Source organism: Chlorocebus sabaeus, chromosome X (genome assembly GCF_047675955.1).
Source record: "Chlorocebus sabaeus isolate Y175 chromosome X, mChlSab1.0.hap1, whole genome shotgun sequence".
NCBI classification, from domain to species: Eukaryota; Metazoa; Chordata; class Mammalia; order Primates; family Cercopithecidae; genus Chlorocebus; species Chlorocebus sabaeus.
This window is the reverse complement of record NC_132933.1, coordinates 33,221,865-33,249,190: the sequence shown is the minus strand read 5'-3', so window position 1 is coordinate 33,249,190 and position 27,326 is coordinate 33,221,865. Positions and strand designations below refer to the sequence as shown.

The window sequence follows — 27,326 nt, the reverse complement described above, 5'->3', positions numbered from 1 at the left end:
AAGCTAGGGGACAGACTTGAGAGAAATTTCAGGAGGAAGCATACAGGAGGACTTCACACCTTCATCACATCCCTCCTCAACTTAGGCTACATCTTGGCTTGGCATTCAAGACTCCACAATTTGTCCCAACGACTTTTCCATACTTTCACTAAACATATAACACTCCTCATTCTCCCAGCTGGTCTTGATTATGCCCTTTATCCAGGGATAACCTGTACTTTCCCACTTACTCTCCTTATCTCCCTATATACAAATCTGACCCATCCTCAAAGGCCCAGCTCAAATGCCATCTCTGCCATTAAACCTTCCTGACTCTCCTCCATCCAGAATTAACCTCTCCCTCCTCCATTCTCCTGCAGCACTTTGTACAATTCTCTGGTCTGGCACTCATCCCATTTCATATACACCTTCCACAGTAGTCTACTGCCCACAGAATCGAGTTCAAAAGCCTTGTCATGGCATGTAGGCCTTTCACAAAAATGGTAATTATTTGTAGATTTCTCCCATTACGACTAAACTGTGGGCACTTTAAGAATACTGGCTTTCTTCCTCATAACCCACCATAGCAGCCTGCACATAACGCACTCAAGTTCTATAAATTCTCCTAAGGAGCATCTGTCATGACAGGGTTGAAGGCAATAATGGGTCCCACTGAACTCTGGGGACATTGCAGGTATCTCTGATTTTTCAGAGTGCCTGTAGCATGATTAAAATGTCACTATTTTGGATTACATTTTAAAATAGCCTGCTGGGTAACTTAAATATTGTAATTCTTAAATACTAAACATTGCCATATAAGAGTCAAGAGAAATCACGTTCCTTTTAGGAGTCTACCACAGCTAGAAAGATCAAACTCAATCACTTGAAAGGCAATAAACCCAAAATACTACTTTCCTCGTTCTTATTGACCACAGACCCTATGAGGTAACTTTAAAAGAGAATGTGCCTGAGGCTTGCTTTTACCATAATGGAGAGGACAAGTTTAATTAGACATTTTCAATAGTAATTCACTGGTCACATGGTACTTAACAGAGGAATTATGTGAATGCTGGAAAAAGGAAGATTTTCGTAAACCTTTCCAAAATGTAAGCATTTAATGTAATCCTCAATTACTCGGCATATGTTCTAAAGAGAAAAATGTGCTTTAGATTCAAAATACCAAGTTCACATACGAAATAACAACATACCTACTTTTTATATATCAGATGTTGAGATTATTTTCCCATCCCCAAACACAGTAATCTGATTTAAAAGCAGAATTGGTTTTTATCTAATTATACAATATATTTAGTTTGAGAATAGTTGGTGGTTCAACATTTTCCCTCACTTATAGCTATCTTCTATTCCACCAGTCTCATTTGCCACAACACGTTCACACATACATCCCCTCAAAGAAATTATGGGAATAATAATTGCTTCTGAGAAGGTGGAAATAAAGGTCCCCAATGATTAATTTATGCTAGCAAGAAGCAGAACAGGTATGCTTAACCCAAAACCTTCTGTTTAGGTTTCAGCTCTTGATCAACAACAAAAACCTGAATGCTGCCATTATAAATTGTCCTGATTTAATGAATTCATATACACACTTACAAAGAGCTTTGTACATAGTACTCAATAGATGTTACCTATTTTTATTACTGACACTATTACAAATAATATAGCCTCCAAATGGCTTAAAATAGTATCATAGAAAAACATGAGCATCACCTAACCAATAACAGAGAAAAAATTATCATGGAAATTACTTATATATGGATAGATTAGACAATTGTGTTTTTTTGATGTGAGTTAATTCTTGCTCCTACCCTAGAGTCTGTATAATGGCAAAATGGCCACTCTTGGTGAACATTAATGCAAGAGTCCAGTCCACAGACCATTGCACAGACTCTGAGGGATGAATGGACTACACTTTATAATTGAGTACTGTAGAACTGGAAAATAAAGCTAAATATCCCCCTCTCCCCATGCAATTATTTAGACTTTCAGATGTGTTTCTAAGAGAATGAACCTAACTTTAGAAAAATCTGTTACTCACCACAGCAAAGACAAAGTCAAGATACTTAATGGTGCTGCTATTCAGCCTAAGTAGAGCAGTGTGAGAACGGCAGCTGCCTGTGGAATGAGTTGTATTGGGGTTGATGTTAATAACTGAAGCAACCTTCAAGAGAAGAAAAAAGAGAAAATATACAGGTTAGCTATAAAAGTGGCCAGCAAAGCCTTATATGCTACCAAAACCAACTGCAGCATAGATCAAAAAATCTTTTGTCTGGATACTTAAATTCATGGTGTCTTAACTTTCAAACAAAGTTGGCGTGGGTCCTCAAGCTATGACTCAGATGACTTAAAAAAAAACAAGAGGAAAGCTTCTACAGTAATGAGCCAAATGAACACACATATTTTTATGGAGCACAAGAGCCATCTGTCTCGCTTGTTTAAGTCACAGGATCCTGGAAATCGGATTTGTTCCTTGGCACTCCCTCCCTCTATAGCCTCAGTGGAACATTGCAACTAGAAGTGCCATCATGTACTTGAGCACATCTACACTATCCGAGTCATCAAATAGCTGGAGAAACGGATAGCTGTGCCATTCCTGTACGCCAACCTACACTGCATTTCAGATCAAAGTGTGAAGAAGTTATATTTTAAACTGACCGAAATAAAGGCCAATTGTTTGTACTCTGATCCACTGATGGCAAATAGAATCTAAACCCCAAAGAGTACTTTAAACTGCTAGGTTTTCTGCCGGCCAACACAACACCTGAAAGTGACATTAACACTTCATGGTTATAGTAACCCCTAACTAATCAAAGTTCAACAAGCCAACATAAAATCTCCATTTAAAACTTAATCAGGCCAGGTGTAGTAGCTCATGCCTGTAATTCCAGCACTTTGGGAGGCCGAGGCGGGTGGATCACTTAAGGTCAAGAGTTCAAGACCAGCCTGGCCAGCATGGTAAAACCCCATCTCTACTAAAAATACAAAAAAATTAGTTTTGCGTGGCAGTGCACGCCTGTAATCCCAGCTACTCAGGAGGCTGAGGCAGGAGAATCGCTTAAACCCTGGAGGTGGAGGTTGCAGTGAGCCAAGATCATGCCACTGCACTCCAGCCTGGGCGACAGGGCGAGACTCTGTCTCAAAAAAACAAAACAAAACAAAACAAAAAACTGAACCATTCTACTACCTTTGGGCTGAAGGTAGGATACGGAATATTTGAAATGAAATACAAAAAGGATGTATTGATAAAAATAGACACCTATACCTTATCCTGAGTGATGTTCAGCTGCAGCCCCATGGTAGCCAGCAGACAAGTATCATTGCCATTATTAACGGAATAGGTTCCAGCTTCTGGTTTTTCCTTTGGAGTAGGTGTTGTAGTAGGAGATGGCACAGTGGTGTGTATGGTGGGTGCCACTGTTGAAGTTTTGTCTTTATCACACAGGAACTCTAAAACAAGCAAAAAGGGACAAAAGAAACCAAAGTGGACATTTTCTTAATTCATAAGGCCAGGGAAAACCAAAAAAATTTCTCATAATAGAAGTCCAAAAGGGTTATATTAGGGGAAGAGAATATCTTGTTAGTATATGTGAAACTAAATTAGGCAGAGGTTCTTAAACTGCTGCTTCATATACAGACTATCTATATGAGTTATGACACAGCAGACAAACTCAGGACACATCCATATGCTTTATCAGCTCACACATGGCCACATACTCATCTTTTTCAGACCCTTAAATCTTTTTATTCCCAAAGAACTTTGCCTGCCTGATATGAAATTCAGAGATTTAAGTCTTAAATTTTTTGGTTATTTATTCCCACATACAACCACCATAAGGACGGATACTGTTTACCAGAAAAAAGCTTAGGAATCATCAAAGGACTTAAATACAAATGAACCATTTATTTGCATTAGCCCTATGGTAAATCATAGGCATTTCAACCTCTTCTTAGGAAGTGTCAGTAGTTTTCCAGCACTGGTGAATGAAAAATTATTACCTTTCCATAAAGCTATATAAAAATTACAAAATCCACTTTAAAAATTCAAGATTAGAACATGCATCTGATTTCTAAGCTTTGGTCTTGGAACTGCTAAAAAAAAAAAAAAGCTGATAATCAAGCTATCCGAGGAGCTGTTCAAACAATGATTAGGTTTTATCAGTTGAGAACAGTATAGCTAGTGTCTTTTTAAAGACCATTCCACAACTTGTACATCAAAAACTTTAAATTGTAAGTTCCACAATAATACGAATTGCTATTATTTACAAAAACTTTATAGCCTAGTAGAAGCTATGAATAAATCTTAATACACAAATGCTTTCAGATAATGACTTCAATGAAGGCTACCTGGTATACTCTACTCTTAAATTAGGATCCAAGTAGAGAAATACATACTTTAAGTACTCACCATTTGTGCTCACTGTGCCATTTTGGACAAAAGCTTGTACAAGAACATCCCAATAGTTCTGGACAACATCATTCTTTTCCAAAGTTGATAAACTATTGCATCTAAAAAGGTCATTCAATGGAATTTTGATGGCCAAAAGTTCATCAACAGTAATAATTCCTATAAAACAAGATTAACAATGGCTATTTCCAAGAAGGTAGGAGAAAAATGATAATGTAAATATATTTGTATAGGCTTTCTTCTTCTCTCTGCCTGCCCTACCCCAGGCCTAAAGTGACAAAGGGTATAGCATGCTCAAGGGCATGATCAGTTCACTGTGGCTAAAACATAAGGAGTAAGGGGGAAGAAGAAATGGGGGTTAGGGGCTGGGCACGGTGGCCCACGCCTATAATCCCAGCACTTTGGGAGGCTGAGGTGGGTGGATTTCCTGAGGTCAGGAGTCTGAGACTAGCCTGGCCAACATGGTGAAACCTTGTCTCTACTAAAAAGACAATAATTAGCTGGGTGTGGTGGCAGGCACCTGTAATCCCAGTTACTTGGGAGGCTAAGGCAGGAGAATCGCTTGAACCCGGGAGGTGGAGGCTGCAGTGAGCCGAGATCGCCCATTGCACTACAGCCTGGATGACAAGAGCAGAACTCTGTCTCAAGACAAAAAAGAAAAAAAAAAAAAAAGAAAAAAGAAAAAAAGAAAAATAAATGGGGGTTGAGAAGGAAAGACAAGTTGCAGGTAATCATACTTTGAAGCATCTTCTATGACCTAAGGCCAGTTTGGGCTTTTCTTTTTAGCAGTGGAGGGCTAGCTTCCGTTTTTAAAGCAGGAAATGACACATACATAATTTATTTTAAGGAAGATAGCAAATTTGTAGGGGATAGGCATGGGGGAAAACTTTTCAGGGAAGCCACTTAAGAGGGAAACCAGAGGGTGATGGTCTGGTTAAGGTGAAGGGTAAGGGAGGGTTGCCTAAACTAAGATGGTGTGGGGCAGCAGAAAGAGAGCAAAGAAGCCAAACTGAAAACACTTATCTATGGTAGAATCAACAGGACTTAGTGACTGTAACTAAGGAAGCAAGAGAGACGGATTAATCATGGATTTGTATAGTAAATCCTTATTTTCGTTTTACTAGTCCCAAGTAAGTTATATTAACTCCAATGAGCTTATAGAACCTCTTCCTGGATTAAATTTAAAGATGATTCAATTTCAGGGAATCTTCAGAATATGAAAGCAGTAAGTTACAGCCATTTCGTATAGTTTTTATTAGCCTGCGTATAGTGAAACTTCAAAAGATGATGGTCACCTAAGTGGTTTGGCTTCTTTTGGAGAAGTAGCAAGAAAGGAAAAGTATCCAAGGTCCTTAATATATGCCGCCTTCTGTGCCTCTCCATCATGTAGCAAGCAGCCATATAATGCTGCCTTGGCACCCCCTAATGGCCATAGGAATAAAAAAAACCCAAAACCAAAAACAAACAAACAAACAAACAAAAAACAATGAACTAGAACATTTTTCCCAGAATTGCTTCTCACCATTAACAAAAATGAATAGATACGTGAACTGGCTGTATATAGACTGACTTCAAAAACAAATGAGTGAAAAGACAACTTGCAGACATATTGGAGTTATACTATGAATAGCTTTTTTTAACTATGTATTGTTTATGAACATGTACTTATGTAGTGAAAAACAAACATAAAGACAGGAAGGTTATACCCCAAATTCGTGAAAGTGTCTGCCTCTTAGCAGGCAAGGAAGAAAATGGGTCTGGGGAGTGAAGACAAAGGAAATATAAACTGTATCGTCAACATTTTATCTTTTTAATCAAACAGTGACATAGACATTAAAAAAACAGCATTTATGAATTCTGGATAATGGGTACATATGGGTCTGCTATATTATTCTCTGTATACATATATAATCTTTATATATATAGAATATTTGTATATATATATGCAGGGCCTTTTAAGAAACCCTTATTATATATGTAACTTATATATATAATTTTTTTTTGAGATGGAGTCTTGCTCTGTTGCCCAGGCCGGAGTGCCGTGGCGTGATCTGAGCTCACTGCAACCTCCACCTCCTAGGTTCAACCGATGCCTCAACCTCCCAAGTAGCTGGAATTACAGGCACACGCCACCACGCCCAGCTAATTTTCGTATTTTTAGTAGAGATGTGGTTTCGCCATGTTGGTCTCGAACTTCTGACCTCAGGTGATCTGCCTGCCTCGGCCTCCCAAAGTGCTGGGATTACAGGCATGAGCCAGCACCACACCTGGCCAGTACATTTCTATATTTTAATCATGAAAAAAATTTTAAAAAGAATAAAGCAACTGCAATGTTACTTCAATTATCACATGCCTAAAAATAAATTAGTGGTTTTTTATTGTTATTTTTTGAGACAGAGTGTCACTATGTTGCCCAGGCTGGTCTCACACTCCTGAGCTCAAGCGATCTGCCTGGCCTTCCTAAGTGTTGGGATTACAGGCATGAGTCACTGCACCTGGCCTAAATTAGTATTTTTGGGGGGAGGAGTAGGGGACAGGGTTTCCCTCTGTCGCCTAGGCTGGAGTGCAGTGGTGCAATCTTGGCTCACCACAACCTCCGCCTCCCGGGTTCGAGCAATTCTCCTGCCTTAGCCTTCCAAGTAGCTGGGATTACAGGCATGCACCACTACCACCCGGCTAATTTTTGTATTTTTAGTAGAGACAGGGTTTCACCATGTTGGCCAGGCTGGTCTCGATCTCCTGACCTCAAATGACCCACAAGCCTCAGCCTTCCAAAGTGCTGGGATTATAGGTGTGAGCCACCACGCCCGGCCATAAATTAGTATTCTTGAAACACTGAACTGTATCAAAAACAATTATCAATAGTCCATTTCAGGAAGCCATTTAGCATTCCCAATAGTTTCAAATATTATTACACAGAAGGTAGTAATTTAAAAAGTAATCCTCCTTTTGTTTTAAATAAAAGGGGAAAGAGAGAAGTGTTAACATTTCAGGGTCCATAGTTTTTCTATCCAAATATGTCAGATTAAACACCTCCTCCTAATAACTGCTAACAACTGCTGCCCCCATAGTCCAGGCATTTATTACATCAGCCCTTGATTACTATAACAGCTTCTTAAGCCGGCATCTCTGCTTGCAGTCTCCTCACTTCTCAACTAATCCTGCAGAATATTCTTTATAAGCTACTGTCTCTGCTTTTGTTATATCATTTTCCTGCTTTAAAAACCTAAAATGATTCCCCAGTGCCTACCCCATGAAGCTAAATGTCTTTCCTTGGCTTCCAAGGTCCCTATAATTTAGGTCCACTGCATTTAACCAACTTTATTTTCCTTCTGCTACACACACAGCCTCCGATTTAATCAGGCATCTCTCCAATTACTGCCGCATATGCTGTGCTTCCCCCTGCTGGAAACATCCTGCTCAAAATCCTCCACTTATTCAAATTCTACCATCAGCTGAGTTTCAGCTCAGGTCCTACTTCTCTACCAAGCTTTCTCACTACTCTAACACACACTAAGCCTTCCTTTATCACTCCTCCTAATCAGGACCACTTGTGGGAACACTTTTAAATCAGCCAGTCTTTTTTTTTTTTTTTTTTGGAGAGACGAAGTCTTACTATGTTGCCCAGGCTGGTCTTGAACTCCCTGGCTCAAGTGAACCGTCTGCCTCGGCCTCCCAAAGTACTGGGATTACAGGCATGAGCCACCATGCTCGACCTAAATCAGGCACTCTTAACCACAGGGATCTACATATGGGTTCAGGGACTATGTTCCATATGCAAAGTTTACTGTGTACTTTTTCTTTTTTCAGAGGGAGTCTAAAGTTTTCCTCACACTGTCAGAAGAGATTTATGAACCCTCTACTCCCTCAAACAAAAACGCAAACAACAACAACAAAATCAGACTGCGCTCAATGTTTTCCAATTTTTCCATGTAACTCAGGAATAGCATTTAGCTTTGTCTCCCCAGCTCATTCTTAGGCTACTTGAAAGTGAGGGGCAAATCTTATACTAGCTCTGAAAGGTAAAACAGGGTACAAAGATAAACTAATAAGATAGGCAATAACCATTTGCTTTAGTTATACTCTCAAACTAAGAGATTAGTAAAAAGAACACTAGGATTTGATTTCCAAGTCTCATTCTGCAATACCTCCCAAGTTTTACATGAGCTTATTTACTTCTGGTTCTTTCAAATATGATCTTTTGATATCCATAAGTCCAAATGAGTTATTAATCCCCAGGTCTAGGCAACTGAAGCCCATCTACCTGTGTTTCTGGGGTCAGAATGAAACACTATCTGTGTGAAGAGCTAAGCTACTACAAATACCACATTAACTTAGTCTCAACGGGCAGGGGGAGAAAGAAGAGAATTACATCCCTAACAAAATTAAAATCTCGACCAGGTACAGTGGCTCACGCCTGTAATCCCAGCACTTTGGGAGGCTGAGGTGGGTGGATCATGAGGTCAGGATTTCGAGACCATCCTGGCCAATATGGCAAAACCCCGTCTCTACTAAAAAAGATTAGCCGGGTGTGGTGGCACACACCTGTAATCCCAGTTAGGAGGCTGAGGCAGGAAAATTGCTTGAGGCAGAGGTTGCAGTGGGCTGAGATCAGACCACTGCACCCCAGCCTGGACGACAGAGCGAGATTCCAGCTCAATAAAATAAAATAAAATAAAACCTCTACACTCTATATCTTCAAAATATTTTAACATGCATTTCAGTTCTGGGAATTACTAGAATGGCCTAATTGCCGATGCCTTCCCAAGTTCATTTTGACCTGAAATTGTCTTAAAATAACAGCAAATGTTGACTTTAGTCTCCCCTTATCCAGTTTTTGCTTTCCCTGGTTTCAGTTACCCATGGTCAATTGAGCTCTGAAAATATTCAGTGGAGAATTCCAAAAGTAATCAATTCATAAGTTTTAAAATGTACGCCGTTCTGAGTAGCATGATGAAATCTCTTGCTGTCCCACTCTGCCCAACCAGGAACATGAATCATGCTTTTATCCAGTATATCAACATTGTCTACACTATCCATCCGTTTAGTCACTTAGTAGCCATCTTGGTTATCAGATCAAAAAAAATAGCATTTCCTGTATAGGGTTCGGTACTAACTGCAGTTTTAGGCATCTACTGGAGGTCTTAGTATGATACCCCCTGAGTGTAATGAGGGACTACTATACCTTTAACTAATCATCATTTGCTTTTCAATCAAAATCCAACCTAAAGGATAAAAAGATTTGAACAAGAGGCAGTTCTCCTAATCTCAAGTTACTTAACTTGTACACATTTAAAACAGCTATTAGTAGCCAGGTGCAGTGGTGCATGCCTGTAGTCCCAGCTATTCAGGAGGCTGTGAGGCATGAGGATCGTTTGAACCCAGAAGTTCGAAACCAGCCTAGGCAACATAGTGAGACTCCCCATCTTGAAAATAAAGTAGCTATTAGTAAAGCATTTTCTCATTCATCAAACCTTTGTTTCGTACCCACTACTGAATGAAATCAATAAGAGTTAAGTATACAACTTCTGCAGGTCAATAGACTGCTTCAAGCACCAGCTCACCCACTTACTAGATCGTGAGATGTTTGGAAGTCATTTAATCTTATCAAGTCTCATTTCCTTTGCCTGTAAAAATGAAACAACATCTACTTCCCAAGGTTGCAACCATGCTGCTATAAAGACACATGCACATGTATGTTTATTGTGGCACTATTCACAATAGCAAAGACTTGGAATGAACCCAAATGTCCATCAGTGACAGACTGGATTAAGAAAATGTGGCACATATACACCATGGAATACTATGCAGCCATAAAAAAGGATGAGTTTGTGTCCTTTGTAGGGACATGCATGCAGCTGGAAACCATCATTCTTAGCAAACTATCACAAGAACAGAAAACCAAACACCGCATGTTCTCACTCATAGGTGGGAACTGAACAATGAGATCACCTGGACTCGGGAAGGGGAACATCACACACAGGGGCCTATCATGGGGAGGGGGGAGGGGGGAGGGATTGCACTGGGAGTTATACCTGATGTAAATGATGAGTTGATGGGTGCTGACGAGTTGATGGGTGCAGCACACCAACATGGCACAAGTATACGTATGTAACAAACCTGCACGTTATGCACATGTACCCTAGAACTTAAAGTATAATAATAATAAATTTTTAAAAAAAGAGAAAAAAAAAAGAATTAAGTGAGATGCTGCAGGTGACACACTTAGGGTAATACCTGGTATACAGTAAGTCACTCAAGCAATGATAGCAAATATCATCAGTGTGTTGGATGGCGGCATATGTGCTACGCATGGGGTCGGTGGGAGGGGTATAAAGACATGAAGTTTCCATGCTAGTTAGGAAGACAGACATTCATAACAATTTTTAAATTGTTTACATTATCATTAATAAAAAGCAAGAGAACATAACACACATCCATTCTTAAGGTTACCTTTATCTTCAGCATCAGGAAATGTTGTGTTATCACCAGTGTTGTAGGAAAATGAGATGCTGTCAATTGAATAAGTAGATGCCGCCTTGCTAAAATTCGCAATCCAGGAAAAGCCAGGTCCAAACTGCACTGCTATTTTGGGACCATTCTGATCATCCCCACAAATGCTTCCATTATATGTCACAGTGCCACGGTCTGAAATGGTTACAGTTTTCTAAAAGAAATAGAAATTTGGGGGTGAGAAACAAACAGGGAGCAAGTAGCACCAACCATTTATGCAGGGCATGCCACTTCAGCCTAAATCATACATTCTCCGTGGCCAGGTTGCCCTTTGCCTGGTTTGCTGTGTAAACCAGTCCCTGATTCTTCAGCTACATACCACTCCTCTGGATAAATTCATGTATGTCTAAAAAGAAAAGGAAAACTGGCTTGAGCTGCTGTTCTTAAACTGACTTTTTAAAAAATTAGGTTGTAAGTAGTCACGACCTTAACAAAAAGAAAATAAGAAGGCAAAGGGATCAAGAGGAGACACCAAAAAAGGGGAGATTTTAGTGTTAGGTTGGTGCAAAAGTAATTGCAGTTTGTGCCAAAAAGAATCGCTTACTTAGGTTGGTGCAAAAGTAATTGTGGTTTGTTCCTTTAATGGCAATTACTTTTGTACCAACCTAAGTAAGCATTTTTTTTTTTTTTTGAGCTAGAGTCTCGCTCTGTTGCCCAGGCTGGAGTGCAGTAGCACAACCATTGCTCACTGCAGACTCAACTTCCTGGGCTCAAGCAATCCTCCCCCCTCGACCTGGCAAGTAGCTGGAGCTACATGTATATGCCACCATGCCTGGCTAATTTTTAAATTTTTTCTAGGTAGAGATGAGGTCTCACTATGTTGCCAAGGCTGGGCTCAAGCAATCCTCCTGCTTTGGCCTTCCAAAATGCTGGGATCACAGGCATGAGACACCACGCCCAGAAGGGAAGCTATTTTTTAAAAGGGCAAGCTTTGGTGCTAGTACATTTTAAACACTTTACAGAAATAGTTAGACCTGAACACCATATAGTCATCTTCAGATCATTTGCCCTTAATCAAGTCCTACAAAAACTCCCAAGAACCAATGAATCAGAAGAAATATTCATTCTAACACTAAACAGAATAACTTCCGAGTGTATATGCTTAAAAAAACTCCCAGAGTTTAAGCATTAAGTCAGTCAATGTGGAATTTCATTTGTATACATGTATCTAAAGGATTAAAAAAGTCAATTAAATTCCTACTATAAAACTCAAAGAAAAATTAAAATATATACTTACATAAGTTTTATTTGTAGTTTCATAGCGTACTGTGAAATTCATCTGCCATTTTGCATAAAGGCAAGTGGCTTTTCCTGAATCTGTCAAATTAAGTTCCAATGCGTAAGACTGCACAGCTCCTGGATTTATTTTAAAAAATAAGATTTTAAAATTGTACTACAAAAATACATATAAATTAAAAACAAGCTCTATCCACCACTGAAGTTCAACCAGCTCTAAAATGAAACAAAAGTATATCTCTGTATACACATAAATATATGTCAGCAGTCAGCAGGATACTATATATACACACATACATATATACACACATATATATACATACATATATACATATGTATGTATATACATATACATGCAGTCAGCAGGATACTATATATAAACACATACATATATATGTATACGCATACACATGTATATATATGTGTGTGTGTGTATATATATAGTATCCTGCTGACTGTTTTTCTTTGTATTTTTAACAGAATCCTATTGATAAAAAAGTTGGCATTATCCCTTACCAAAAGAATGGTTACTAGACCTAGGATGCTTAGGTAATGGCTCAGACTGGTGACATTTATTTGCCTTTTGCCTTCAAATAACCATTTCCACATGCATTTATACCTTACTAGTTTTGTTTTAGGCTATTACAGTTTGCCTGTTAGGACTTGTGATTTTTGAGGTAAATGAGGTAAGAGAAACCTGGTAGGGGTGTAAAACTCCTCTCAAACCAGCTGGTGAAACATTCTCTGCAAAAATAATGATAGATTCTATCATCTTGTTGCTTTAAATCCTGTTGCAAGCTACATAACCTATGACACATGGATGTCTTCTCAAATGATTTTATTCTGATGTGATCAGATATTCTTTCCAAGTATCATGTAACCAAGGAAGCAGAGGTGCAAAGGGCTGTTAAATCCGTAAGAAAAACATGAATTCTTATAAATGCAAAGTTTATCACTTTGTTTCACTTTAAAATCTAATTGATTAGAAAGGCTGATGAATTTTTTGACACAAAGCTACTTCCTAAATTTTCAACCTGCTACCTCTTTAGGCAGAGAAATATTACAGAGACAGAAAAGCCTTGGGACTTTTCAGCTAACATGATTGATCTTCTACACTTAAACATAGAAACATTACCTATTAAACTGAAGAGCCCAAGGACTCAAAATACGAATTCAGAGGTGAAAAAATATTCCAGCACACATGCCAGCAGCATAAATATTGAGCAACCATTTAAGGGATTTTCTTCACTGTATCACACATTACCCAAAGAGTAAGCTGTTTCCTGTTAAGATACTTGCATACTCTTTAATAATATCTGAGCAATCCACTGTCATCTACAGGTACGGACATGCTATAGACTAGAGAAAAGTGCTAAGATGAATATCAAGAAGGTATGCCTCGGCAACAGCATTCAAGTCGTATACAAGAGCCTATCGTCATGCTCTGGAGACCTGGCTGCTTTGCAAGCCAGAATATTATACTAAAGCTTGTGGTTACTGACAGTGACTAAATGCATTGGCTAAGGCTCAAAAAGACCTTGTGAGGCCTAAGTAGGTTTTATGATCATTCTTTTCTAAGTAAAATACGGAAGGGAGCTGTCACACTTACTGATCCAAGGCTCCCTGCCGTGGAGCCAAGAGCTCCAACTTACAATTTTAATGAACTGGAAGTTTGCTTTTTATATTCAGTCTTTCTTGGTCTTGTTTAAGGTCTCTAGCTTTAGTATATTATTCTCCTTGTATTCAAAGCATTCAAAAGTATTGAAAATAACCAAGAAAAGCCTCAAATGTGTTAATCGTTTTCTTTCCAAAGATATTAGAATAACAGGAAGAAGATCATGTATAATAGTGATAGCATCAATGTGTTTTGGGGTGTGAGAACTGACGTTTTATGAAACAGAAGGTAGAGGTTGTGGTTCAAACGTATCACTTGAAATCAAATTCAAGATAGTATACCTGGTGGCCTGTAAACAAGAGCTGAGAAACACCCCGAGGGTTCTGGCATACTCTGTTCCATTCCCTTCAGTCTTTATGCCTGGGAGTACAATTCTTTCCACTTCTTGGTCCCCAACTCTAACTACACAGGGACCACTTTTACTCAATATCTCTCACCTCAAAGTCAGCAATTCTCAAACTAAAGTTCATTCTTCTACTTCCCCCAAACTGGGTCCCTCCTCAGCCTCGCTAGCTCTAAATGAAGAGTGGGATCAGTCACTCAAGCTCAGCTTCAGAAATAGCCTCTACTTCTTTCTCTTCAAGAAGTCTTGTTGATTTTTTTTCCTTCAAATCTTCTCTTAAATCCAATCTTTGCCTTTTATTTCTACTCCCAATCTATCACCCCATACCTAAATTATGACAAACAATGCCTAGATACCCCTAGAAGTGCTGCCAGATTAACAATCCTTAAGTACCATTTCCTTTTACGACACTTTCTTGTTCAAAAACTTTTCCTGGTTCCAAAATTCCCATATGAAATTTAAATTCCTCTGCCTGACTTTCAAAGTAATCTTTAATCTTGTCCCATCCTATTGCTTCAACTTTTCTCAAACTATTTTCCCAGAGCACACCCTTTAATCCAGTTAAACTTGTTTCCACTGGGCTCAAATGCCATACTCTATTCAACCTCTACCCTGGGCTTCTATTGTTCCTAACACCTGAAGTCTATTTTCTTCTACTGGCCTAAATGCTCACCTCAAAGATGGATTTTCCTCTCTTTTTGGCTGCCCCAAATCTGAAATACCCCTTGTCCCCTTGTTACAATTTCTGGCAAAAATCACTACCCACTATAAAAGCTGAAAACACTGGATACTTGCTTTCACAGACTCCCTTGCAGTAAGGAGGACCACTTGTGCTAGGCTCTGCCTAACAAAGGTATCCACCCCACATGCTGAAAGGAGGGCTGCAAATGGAGCCAGGAATGGAGCAGGTTGGGAGGCAGGTGTGGAGTGGCAGAAGCAGGATCAAGCTCCCAGGCAACAAGGCCAGCAGAGCAAGCTGCAATTTCACACTTGGCAGTGGTAGTGCAGTTCAGTGGCATGATCTGGGTTGTTGAATCCTGAATTGGGATTTGGTATATATAGCCAGGAGCACCAGAAATTCTGAGTTACCCAATATACCCCTTTAATAAACATTTCATATGTAACATATGTACAGAAACAGGCACAGTATAACAGATGTAAGGGAAAAGTGCACATAATATTAAGTCTACAGCTCAAATAATTTTCACAAACCAAACCCACTTGTATCAAGAAACAGAACATTACCAGAACAGGTGCTGACCCACTGCACAGTTGAAAATCTGCATATTATTTTTGACTCCCCCAAAACTTAACTACTAATATCCTACTGTTAACTGGAAGCATTACCAACAACATAAACAGTTAATTAACACATATTTTGTATGTTATATATGTATTATATACTGTGTTTTGAAAATAAAGCTAGAGAAAAGAAAATGTTAAGAAAATCATAAGGAGGGCTGGGCACAGTGGCTCACACCTGTAATCCCAGCACTTTGGGAGGCCAAGGTGGGCGGATCACTTGAGGTCAGGAGTTCGAGACCAGCCTGGCCAACATGGTGAAACCCCATCTCCACTAAAAATTTGCTGGGCTTGGTGGTGGGCACCTGTAATCCCAGCTACTCAGGAGGCTGAGGCAGGAGAATCGCTTGAGCCTTATACCCATGCATAAGTAGATCCACACAGTTCAAACTTGTGTTGTTCAAGGGTCAACTACACTTCCAAAGCCCTCCTTATTTCCCCTTCCAGTTACTATTCCCTTCACAAGGGTAACCATTATCCTCATTTCTAACACTACAGATTAATTTTATCCATTTTTCAACTTGATATAAATAAAATCACTCACTATGCTCTCTTTTGTGTCTGGTTTCTTTCACTCAATTTTAGGTTTTGTGAGATTCACCCATGCTGTGCGTAATTGCAGTCTGTGCTCACTGCTGTATAACCTTCTATGATCAGGTGAATACAGGCCAGGTGTGGCGGCTCCGGCCTGTAATCCCAGCACTTTGGGAGGCCGAGGAGCACGGATCACTTGAGGTCAGGAGTTTGAGACCAGCCTGGCCACCATGGCCAAATCCCGCCTCTACTGAAAATGTAAAAATTAGCTGGGCATGGTGGCGCATGCCTGTAATCTCAGCTACTCAGGAGGCTGACACAGAAGAATCACTTGAACCCGAGAGGCAGAGGTTGCAGTGAGCCAAGATTGCACCAATGCACTCCACCAGCTTGGGCAATAAGAATGAAATTCTGTCTCAAAAAAAGAAAAAAAAGAAAAAGAAAAAGAAACTACTTATCTATGCTACCTTTAATGGACATTTAGATAGTTTCTGGTTTGATTCTATTACAAACACTGTTGCAAACATTCTTGCATATATTGGTAAACACATGTATATGTGTGTGTTGGCTGTATATCTAGGAATGAAACTGTGGCGCCAAAGGATATGCATTACATCCCAGTATCTTTTTAATAAATTCTTTTCTGCTTAAAATCAATCAGATTGTATTTCTCTTCCTTACAATTAAGAACCTGGGCTGATACGCTATCTGTTTTTTCAGTAGCCATTTTCTCCACAAAGCTTTCCTTGACTATAAAAGCCCTCAAGGAGCAGTAATAATTCATATCCCATTTCAGTATATTTTATATTATCCTGAATTATTCAGTTATTTTATAGCAGTAAATCCTGTCCCTCCTACTGTCATAAGCTCCAACACAGCAGTTTTCAACTGTCACTTCATAACAGACTGGTGTGCCATGGTAAATTATAATATACAGCAAGTAATTTGTTACTAATAAAAAAAGTACCAAGTCTGTGAATGAATGATATATATGGATAGATTCAAGATTCCCTTTAGATAACACTTCTGTCACTTATTTGAATTCCAGTATGCTCCCTTGACCAGATGATCTGATTTATGCCACAACCCCTAGCAGTGTGTCTTTTATATGAATGTCACCTATCATGTGTGTCATGGTAGGGGACACCATGTGTATTACTTTTCCTCTATCTCCTATCATTTCAAGTAGTGTTGAATGCATATTAGATTTTCAATAAATACTGATTGATTATATCAAGGTGAAAACACACTGCAATAGGGATCCAAAATGTAGCTTAATCTAATTACAGAGAGGCCAGTCCTTTAGCTCTTCCAAGTCTTGAACCTATAAGTCTTCTGACATTCCCTCAAGCCCCATGTTGGGTTTTACCTCAATAAATTTTGGCATGGATTTCAAGCTAGGAACAGAGCTTTTCCCACAAAGTAAGTTTACAGTTGAAATATTTACACTTTGTTAAAAAGTCTCTAGCAAGCAATTTCCATCCTTATTGCTGTGTTTGATTTTACAATACCCAATTGTTAAAAGGCTTTATGACATTAAAAAACCATAGATGAATATATTCTAGAGTGTGTAATTTTAGAGCTGAGAGTTTGTACTCTAAACAAACGAAAAAGGTATGCCTCAAAATCAACGTTCTCAAAGTCAAATATCCTCTCAATCCTGTTTTCCAAAAAGGTCATTTGTAAATTCTTTTAGAATCCAGACCTTGGTTGGGCAGTGGCTCACACCTGTAATCCTAGTACTTTGGGAGGCCAAGGGGAGGGGGGCAGATCACTTGAGCTCAAGAGTTCAAGACCAGCCTGGGCAACATGGCGAGACCCCATCTGTACTAAAAATACACAAAAATAGCCGGGCGTGATGGTGCATGCCTGTGGTCTCAGCTACTCGGGAGGCTGATGTGGGAGCATTGCTTGAGCCTGGAGGCAGAGGCTGCCATGAGCCAAGATCACTCCACTGCACTCCAGCCTGGGGGAATGGAACAAGACTTGGTCAAAAAACAAAAACAAAAAACAACAAACAAACAAACAAACAAAAAAAAACCTCTCACAGAGAACACAGACCTTACTTCCCCAAGCGTATGACACTGCAAAAAGTGGCTAGGTTTTTGCAAGTCTATCTCACCCAAAATGTAGCTGAAAAAATATAAACACACAAAATTAGGGGTGGGGGAAGAACATAATGCTAGCAATAAAACAAGACCAATAAAAAGAAATGGAACAATGATCTAAGATATAATGGATTGATCATAAAATGAAGTGATTAAGAGTCCCCATTCCTGGAGTTGAAGAGCTAGAATTCAAATCTGGCAGTCCAACTTCCTAGCTGTGAGACTTTGGGCAGGTTACCCTTGTTTAGAATTATAGTGCATATTTCTCCAATAGGTTCTTTGAAAGCATATAAACCCTTCAGAGCTAAAAGAAATTTGCCAAACAAGTTAGATACCAATTTACAAGTCTCCTTTTTAGTAAACACAGCACCTAAAGGGAACCTTCCCAAGTTTTAGCTTTATGTTTACTTTCATCATATTAAATTCTGGACTCTTATCCTCAAACTCATGAATTTAGAATGATGTTGAGCAAAAGGTCTTCTTAAAATACAGGACACAGAGGCATACAGTACCTATTTGTCTTTGTTTTCTATTCGGAGTGATGGTTTTCCTACAGGTTTAAGTCAGATTAACCGCTTCTCCTTTATAATTCCTAATAATAGGTACACTCATTGCATTCAGTTACCTTATACCCTTGCTTTTTGGTAAGTTTCTTAAAACAGAAAAGTAATATGATTTTAAAGTAAGAATGTTGAACACATGAAAAAGAGCATTAGAAGTTAATAAAAATATGTTTTTAAGCTATAAAATGACTTAATTTTTTAAGGCCAGAGAGTGGGTAGGAAACAAGATTCAATACTACTCAACGAATGGAAAGTGCTTATTGTTGAGGAGTGTTTGGCACACCTCCAGAATTCTTTCACAATGCATAGCAGGATACCAACAAGTACTTACAAAGTATACTTTTGGGTCTGAGGGGATCTCTGATCACTTTAATAAAAAATTATGATCAGAATGCTTTTGCACTACAGAAAGAAGAGCAGCCTTCCTGCATCAAGGGTCATTTAAATCAGCTCCAGTGCTACGAAATAATCCTTGGTTATAGACAAAATCTACCCAAAGATATAGGGGAACAAAGCTGTTCTTTTGGGACATATTTGAGTATCTATAACCCTATCAGATGTGATAATCTGATATTTGCAACATATTTGAATATCTATAACCCTATCAGATATGATAATCAATGACTAACAAACTAATCTGGTATTTGGGACATATTTGAATATCTATAACTCTATCAGATGTGATAATCAATGACTAACAAACTAATGCAAGCCTGTCCTTTCCAATATCTCTATTATAACTAGAATAATTTGGTAGAACCTCAAAATCAAAGTTATCAGTTAAATGAAATGTTTTAAGTCTACAGAAAAATCTTAGTGCTTGTTTTCTCTCAGAGAAAACCTAACTTTGTGAAAACCTAACTCTCCTCACCAAGGACTTCCTAATTCTCCATATCATCCCCTTCAAGACTATGGAGGTATATCTGAAGGAGTACAGGTAAGCATTATTATATGGGATTATACTTTAGTAAATTACTGTATAATTATCTGTACTGCTTAGCACTGATCTTGAAGTTTTCAATCCAAAAGTACTTCTTGCAAAACATCATTTAAAATTCATGGAAGAAAAAGGAGATTAAATGAGTCTAGTTTACCATCATATCCCTAGTGCCCACCAATGAATATCTTCAACAAAAATTTACTAAGGGTTAACCATGTACCAGACCCTATGCTAAGTAGGAAATGGGAGATAACAGTACATAAAGTAGTCTCTGCTCTTACAGACTGCTACCATAGGAGAGACTTGATTAAAACTAGGAGGAAACAAAAAAGAGTGGAAAATAGGCCAGTAACCTAAGATTTTGCAAATGATAAGGTTTATTCCTATTTCCCCATATGGTCAAATGGCTGGCCTCCTGCCAACACCCAGGTCTCTGCCCAAATGTCACCCAATCATGGAAGGCCCTCTGACCACATAATATAAAGAAGGATCATCCACCATCACCCATTCCTATCATCTACTCATTCTCCTTTCTCATTACCTGTGTAATCTTCTTCATAGGGTTTTGTTTTGTTTTGAGACAGAGTTTTGCTCTTGTTCCCCAGGCTGGGGTGCAGTGGCGTGATCTTGGCTCACTGCAACTTCCGTCTCCTGGATTCAAGCAATTCTCCTGCCTCAGCCTCCCGAGTAGCTGGGACTACAGGTGCCGGCCAACATGCCCAGCTAATTTTTGTATTTTTAGTAGAGATGGGGTTTCACCATGTTGGCTAGGCTTGTCTCAAATTCCTGACCTCAGGTGATTTGCCTGCCTTGACCTCCCAAAATGCTGGGATTACAGGTGTGAGCTACCACACCCAACCTCTTCATAGTGTTTATCACTATCTGACATTATATTATTTATCTGTTGAGCTTTCTTCTCCCACTAAAATGTAAGCTCCATGAGAGCAGGAACCTCATCTGTCTTATCCATTCCTCTGTCACTTTCACCTAATATAGTGGCTGGGACACAATAGGCATTCTGTAAACATGTGTGGAAGGGAGAGGCTCCTACCAGTGACGGACACTAAGAATATTTCTGTGAGGTTTTTCCCACCCAGAAAAGACTCAAATCTAAAAAAGAAAAATCTGAACCCAAAACCAAAAAACAACAACAAAAAAAAACACAAAGAAACCAAAAAACAGAAGTCAAGCTAGTTATAAGAATCAATAACCACAGAAGAATCCTGAAATCTATGATGTCACAAAAGGACCGTAATTAGGCAATTATATAAAGAAAGGATTTTCACTATCCACTTTATAACACCTCTAAATCATATAGCTTCTCTTCGGAAAGTTATCTGGTCAGTTACAATTCATCCAAATAAACACCAGCATAATTTAATCTCTATGAAAAAGACCAATATATAGCCTCTAAGAATCCTTTTCTGTACTTACTCTAAAGCTGCTGTTTTTAAAAGGTTACGGGTGAAGCTGGGATAGAGTTATAAAGTTACAAAGTCAAACTGGCACAGCTAGAGCACTAATGCTAATAAGACTATAAATTTAGGACAGGTCCTTCTTCATTGGCACCCTGTACAGTACGCAGGCACAGTTCTAGCTACATAGTAGATACTTCACAAATATTTATTGATCTAGCTACATAGTAGGTACGTTACAAATATTTACTGAGTTTTCAAAAACCTATTCTTGGTATCCATTTTGATACAGAAAAGTAACTTGCACAAAAACCACCAAGCAACTGCTAAATTCTTGAGAGAAAAAGCCATATGGGAGGACTTTGGGCTCCACACTGAACCAGTAGCCATCAGAAAATGCAGCTGTATAGAAAAATGGTTTCTATTTCATCCTGGAACCTCTTAAAAATCCGATCTAGGTACATTATCAATATTTACTTTTCCAAATCCTGCTCTGAACGTGGAGGTGGAGGGGATCAATCTTGGAAATTTTCCAAGAGGATGAATCTAGTTAGTCCCGATCAATAAATGGCAAACTAGCAGATGAGCTGATGGGTTTTTTTATGTGCTTCTTTTTGCATGTTTATTTTCTGCAATGAGTAAGCACTGCTTTTGTAAAAACAAAACAAAAAAGCTTTCATTAAAAAACAAAAAAAATTTAATGACATGAAAGCCAACAAGTAGGACAACTATTATTTTTTTCACTTTCCCCAAACAATAGCAGTGTTGTATTTGTGCACAGATTCAACTGGCAGGGAACTACTGATTAACAGATGCCTTGGTCAGATGTGTTCTAGTCACTGATAAGGTACTTTCCATTGTAAACAATCCTTTCTTAAGGTCAGTTGGCCCTCAGTAAGTGCTCCAAGGGACAGTTAAGGCTTGGAATTAAGTATTCAAGCAAAGCCTGCCTCAAGGCCACCTTTCAGAAGTGCTACAGAAGAGTTTCCTGCACCCTATGAACAGTTGGACTACATCAGGGATTCCCAAACGTTTTGGTGCCAGGACCCCTTTACTTTCTTATCCACTGAGGACTTCAGAGAGGTTTATGTGAGTCATATGTATTGGTATTTAGAGTATTAGAAATGAAAACTGAGAAATGAATAAAATATAAGAACATCAGAGTGGTGAGGTCATCACATGTTATGTAGCCACTGGTAAACTCCACTGTACACTGGTGAGAGGATGAGCGTGAAAAGGACAAAGAACAAATACTTTCTTTTTTTTTTTTGAGATGGAGTTTCACTCTTGTTGCCCAGGCTGGAGTGCAGTGGCGCAATTTTGGCTCACCACAACCTCCGCCTCCCGGGTTCAAGCGATTTTCCTGCCTTGGCCTCCCAGGTAGCTGGGATTACAGGCATGTGTCATGACACTCGGCTAATTTTTGTATTTTTAGTAGAGACTGGGTTTCACCACGTTGGTCAGGCTGGTCTTGAACTCCTGATCTCAGGTGATCCACCCGCCTCAGCCTCCCAGCGTGCTGGGATTGCAGGCGTGAGCCACTGTGCCCAGCCGAAAAGGACAAATACCTTCTTAACATTATTCCAAAGGTTTGATTTCATAGACCCATGAAAAGGTCCTTGAGAGTCACTGAATTAGATAATCAAGAACCCTTCCAATACTATGGTTTTCGAGCAGGGTTTATCAATGACATTTTCAGAAAGATAATTTTTTGTTGTGAGGGGCTGCCCTGTGCTTAGTTAGGATGTTTAGCAGCATCCTTGGCCTCTACCCACTAGATGCTAAAAGCAATCCCTCAGTTGTGACAACCAAAAATGTCTCCAAAAGTTGCCAAATGTCCCCTGGTTGAGAATGACTATTCCAGGGTGTTGATTTTATTCTACTGAAATGTGAATTACAAAATGTATACCTCTCACTGCTTTCTCAGACCCCTAATAAGTCTATTTCTTCCCCACTTCCATCTGGGTCTGTTCTTTATGTTATTTTATTAAGTCACAAATAGCAAGAGCAGGTGGGTAGCAACAAGCACAGCATGAATCAAGTCAGGAAGAGACACTAGTCAAAGTTCATCTTTAGGCATTAAAGCTGTTAGGGACCCACTGCCTATTAGGGCACAACACAATCAGCGAACATTCACCCAGCCATTTATTTATTTATTTATTTAGAGACACAGTTTCACTCTTGTCACCCAGGCTGGAGTGTAATGGCACGATCTCGGCTCACTGCAACCTCCACCTCCTGGGTTCAAGCGATTCTCCTGCCTCAGCCTCCCAAGTAGCTGGGAGCACAGGCATGTGCCACGACGCCTGGCTAATTTTTGTATTTTTAGTAGAGACGGGGTTTCACCATGTTGGCCAGGCCGGTCTCGAATTCCTGACCTCAGGTGAGGCCACCTGCCTCGGCCTCCCAAAGTGCTGGGATTACAGACGTGAGCCACCGCGCCCGGCCCCATCCAGCCATTCTAATGAGGCCCTGGTAACAACCCAATCCTTAGCAAGTTGTCTACCTGCTCCCTGCACCCCCCCCCCCAAAAAAATGAGGTAATAGGCTAGTGTGATGGGGAAGAAAGAAAACAAGAGACTCTGAAGGCAAAGAGGTAGTCTACCAAACTCAGTCTATCAAAACCTCTCATCTGGGAGGCCCTCCTAACTGAAACGTCTGGGGATTTTTTTGTCAGCGTCTGGCTGGGAGGAAGTAGCAAAACTGGGAGAAAATCGACATCCTTAATACCTCCAAGTCAGATGTGCACTCCCCATCAAAGTTCCCACCGAACCCCTTAGTCTCCAGAGGCTGGGTCCAAGTTTTCTTTCCTGGAAATTGCCCCAGCTACCTTAGGCTCCTTCGCCCTTAAAACTATGACTACCAAACTCAAACCCAGCATCACTCCTAATCTCTTGAATCACCCCTTCTTCACAGCCTCAAATTCCAACCTTCAAAATGCCCAACCCTGTCCCTGCCCCTGCCCCTCAGGCTCTACTGTCCTATCTGTCCCATCTGTCCCCCACCCACACTCTACTCCAGGCAGGCATGGTCTCCTCTCTTAATTTCCTATCTCACCCCATAGTTTTTCCACCATCTTCAAAACTCTTCCCTGATCTCAGCAAACCAGGACTCTCCTAATTGTCTCTGGCGCCCAAAATCTGCATGTACCACCCTCCTACGCTCACTCCTCAGTGTTTTCCCCAAGTTACTCTTTCCACCCTGACCCTCTCCACGCTTCACTCCTCCCAGCCTACACCCTCGGCGTCCACCCCCCGTTACCGGCCCCTTCTTACTCTCCTGGGCCCTTCTTCCCCGCCATCCCTCTGTCAGGCCTTCTCTAGGTCACCGCTCGCCTCCCCGGGCCAACCGCCGCCGCCCAGTGTCAGTTGCTGAGCCTCTCACCCCCCGCCCCCTCGGACCAGTCTTTCAGGTTGTAGCTTTGAACTGGCGCCCCGGGCCCAGGCGGACAGACTAATCGGGAGGGCCCGACAACTCACCCAGGACGAGGCAGACCAGAACTAGCCCTGAGCCCGGAACCGGGAAGAGGCGGAAGCACACCATGACCCCGCAGAGCAGGCGACGGCGGCAGCGACGGCGGCGGTACAACAACAGCTGCAACACCAGGGAAAAGGCTCGCTGGACCTAGGTCAAGAGCACGGGTGACCACCGACCACAGCCTTGCAAAAGCCAGGAATCGGCGCTTCAGCGCGAGTCATAAGACTAGGGGCGGGGCTCTTTCTTGCTTACAGCCAATCTCCGCGCTTGAAAGCGGCGAGAGGGGTGGTGATGTAGAGGCCGGTGGGCGGGGCGACCACGCCCTGGCTTTTTGGTTCACAACCCTTCCTATGCTCCTAAGAAATATGCGCGGACGGCATTTTCTTTTTCTTTTTCTGTCTTTTTTTTTTTTTTTTTTTAATTTTACTTTAAGTTCTGGGATACATGTGCAGAATGTGCAGCTTTGTTACATAGGTATACATGTGCCATGGTGGTTTGCTGCACCTATCAACCCTTCATCTAGGTTTTAAGCCCCACATGCATTAGGTATTTCTCCTAATGCTCTCCCTCCCCTTGGCCCCGACCCCCTGACATGCCCCCGTGTGTGTTGTTGCCCTCCCTGTGTCCATGTGTTCTCATTGTTCAACTCCCACTTATGAGTAAGAACATGCAGTGTTTGGTTTTCTGTTCCTGTGTTAGTTTGCTGAGGATGATGGCTTCCAGCTTCATCCATGTCCCTGCAAAGGACACGATCTCATTTTTTTTTATGACAGCATAGTATTCCATGGTATATATGTGCCACGTTTTCTTTATCCAGTCTATCACTGATGGGCATTTGGGTTGGTTCCAAGTCTTTGCTATTGTAAATAGTGCTGCAATAAACATACGTGTGCATACGTCAAACGGTATTTCTGGTTCTAGATTTTTGAGGAATCGCCCCACTGTCTTCCACAACAGCTGAACTAATGTACATTCCCACCAACAGCGTAAAAGCATTCCTATTTTTCCTCAGCCTCGCCAGCATCTATTGTTTCCTGACTTTTTAATAATCGCCATTCTGACTGGCGTGAAATGGTATCTCATTGTGGTTTTGATTTGCATTTCTCTAATGACCAGTGATGATGAGCTTTTTTTCGTGTTGTTGGCCACATAAATGTCTTTTTTGGGAAGTGTCTGTTCATATCCTTTACCCACTTTTTTGATGGGGTTGTTTTTTTCTTGTAAATTTGTTTAAGTTCCTTGTAGATTCTGGATATTAGACCTTTGTTAGATGGGTAGATTGCAAAAATTTTCTCCCATTCTGCAGCTTGCCTGTTCACTCTAATGCTAGTTTCCTTTGATGTGCAGAAGCTCTTGTAATTCGATCCCATTTGTCAATTTTGACTTTTGTTGCAATTGCTCTTGGTGTTTTAGTCATGAAGTCTTTGCCCATGCCTATGGCGGACGGTATTTTCTAAGGCTAAGGAGAGAGGAGGAACTTTTGAGGGCCGTAGATAGTAGACTATTTCCGTTTTGGCTCCTTGACAAAGAAGAGAAAAATTTTGCGGGCACAAAAACGGTTGCTAGGCATCTCAAACGTAATACATACAAAAATAATACATGCTTATTCTCCAAACACTGTTGTTACCTATGCAGTTCATGCTGTGAGATGGACGAGGGAACCTAGAGGATAGTATGGAGTCACGGACCATTGGAACAAGACATGATCTTGAAGTTCACCTAGTTACAGCACCTGTTCTCAGATGGGGGAATTGAGCTCAGAAACAAGAAGCATATTTTTTAAAACACAGGAAGAAAAAAAATGAGAGAAATAAAACAGAAGGATAAAGGGGGAAAAATAGAGATCTGTATTCCCACTATTAACACTATTATATATATTTACACACATATATACACACACCCACATCTACACTTCCAGGTGTTTTTCCTATGTACATACACACAAATATTCTGTAATGAGTTAATACTAAGCATACTGTTTGCTATACTCGATAGATGAACAGACAAAACCTAAAATATTCAACAGATGAAAGCATTTAAAAATGTTGAGTTGGAATAAAGCACTGATTCTCAAGTGTTAGTTTCCAAAAGAACCGTCTGGTTTTTGTTTGTTTGTTTGTTTGTTTTAACATACGGATTCCTGTACCTCATTCCCCAGAGATTCTGAAACAGTAGGTCTGTGGCAGTCTTACGAATCTCTTCTTTAACAAACACCCCAAGTGATTCTGATTCTGTGGTCCATGGACCACACTTTGAGAAACACTAAAAGAGAGCTTCAAAATCATCTAGTCCAGGAGATTTTAATCTGGAGTCTATGTATGAGTTTAGACAGGATGGGAGGGGTGTCAGTGAATCCTCGGAAATTACATGCAACATTTATGTATGTGTATTTTTGTGGGGAAGTTTGTAGTTTTCACTAGTTCTCCAATGGGACCTGTGACTCCCTGCCCTAACCAATATTAAGGTTAATAAACCACCCTAATTCAAACATTAAGAACCACTGATCTGTCCCACTATTGTTTGCTTTAATGTAATTAATTCCTGAAAGTGAGAACATTCGTCAGTGAATGTTTACTATCATAGGTGAAACTAATTTGTGAACAAGTGACCCAACACAAGACTAATGAACACTGCATACAGTGTTAGTCATTGCCTTTAGCAAAATGTCATTTGACTGCCATCAGTGAGACTTGGCAGGAGCTATGTCCTGGGCATAGTAGTCTTCAGAGAACCCACAATTGAGTTGAGCCCTCTGGAGATGCCCCACCAATACTTACTGGACTCTAGCTCTTCTCTCTCAATTGTAAATTGCATAACT

At 40.2% G+C, this 27,326-nt stretch overlaps 1 protein-coding gene across 2 annotated transcripts in view; it reads right to left on the bottom strand.

Annotated features, from left to right (window-relative positions):
- LAMP2 (lysosomal associated membrane protein 2) overlaps positions 1-24,754 on the bottom strand; it is a 38,281-nt gene extending 13,527 nt beyond the window's left edge. The window contains exons 1-6 of one of the 2 annotated variants that reach the window (XM_008019455.3): positions 24,511-24,754; positions 12,153-12,271; positions 10,856-11,069; positions 4,403-4,561; positions 3,260-3,444; positions 2,036-2,158 (exon numbers count right to left, since the gene is read on the bottom strand). In XM_008019455.3, coding sequence (XP_008017646.1) covers positions 2,036-2,158; positions 3,260-3,444; positions 4,403-4,561; positions 10,856-11,069; positions 12,153-12,271; positions 24,511-24,574 — 864 coding nt within the window. In that variant the 5' untranslated portion in view covers positions 24,575-24,754. The remainder of the gene's footprint in view (positions 1-2,035; positions 2,159-3,259; positions 3,445-4,402; positions 4,562-10,855; positions 11,070-12,152; positions 12,272-24,510) is intronic. The other variant, XM_073013425.1, reaches the window with a different exon arrangement.
- Positions 24,755-27,326: the final 2,572 nt, after the last annotated feature.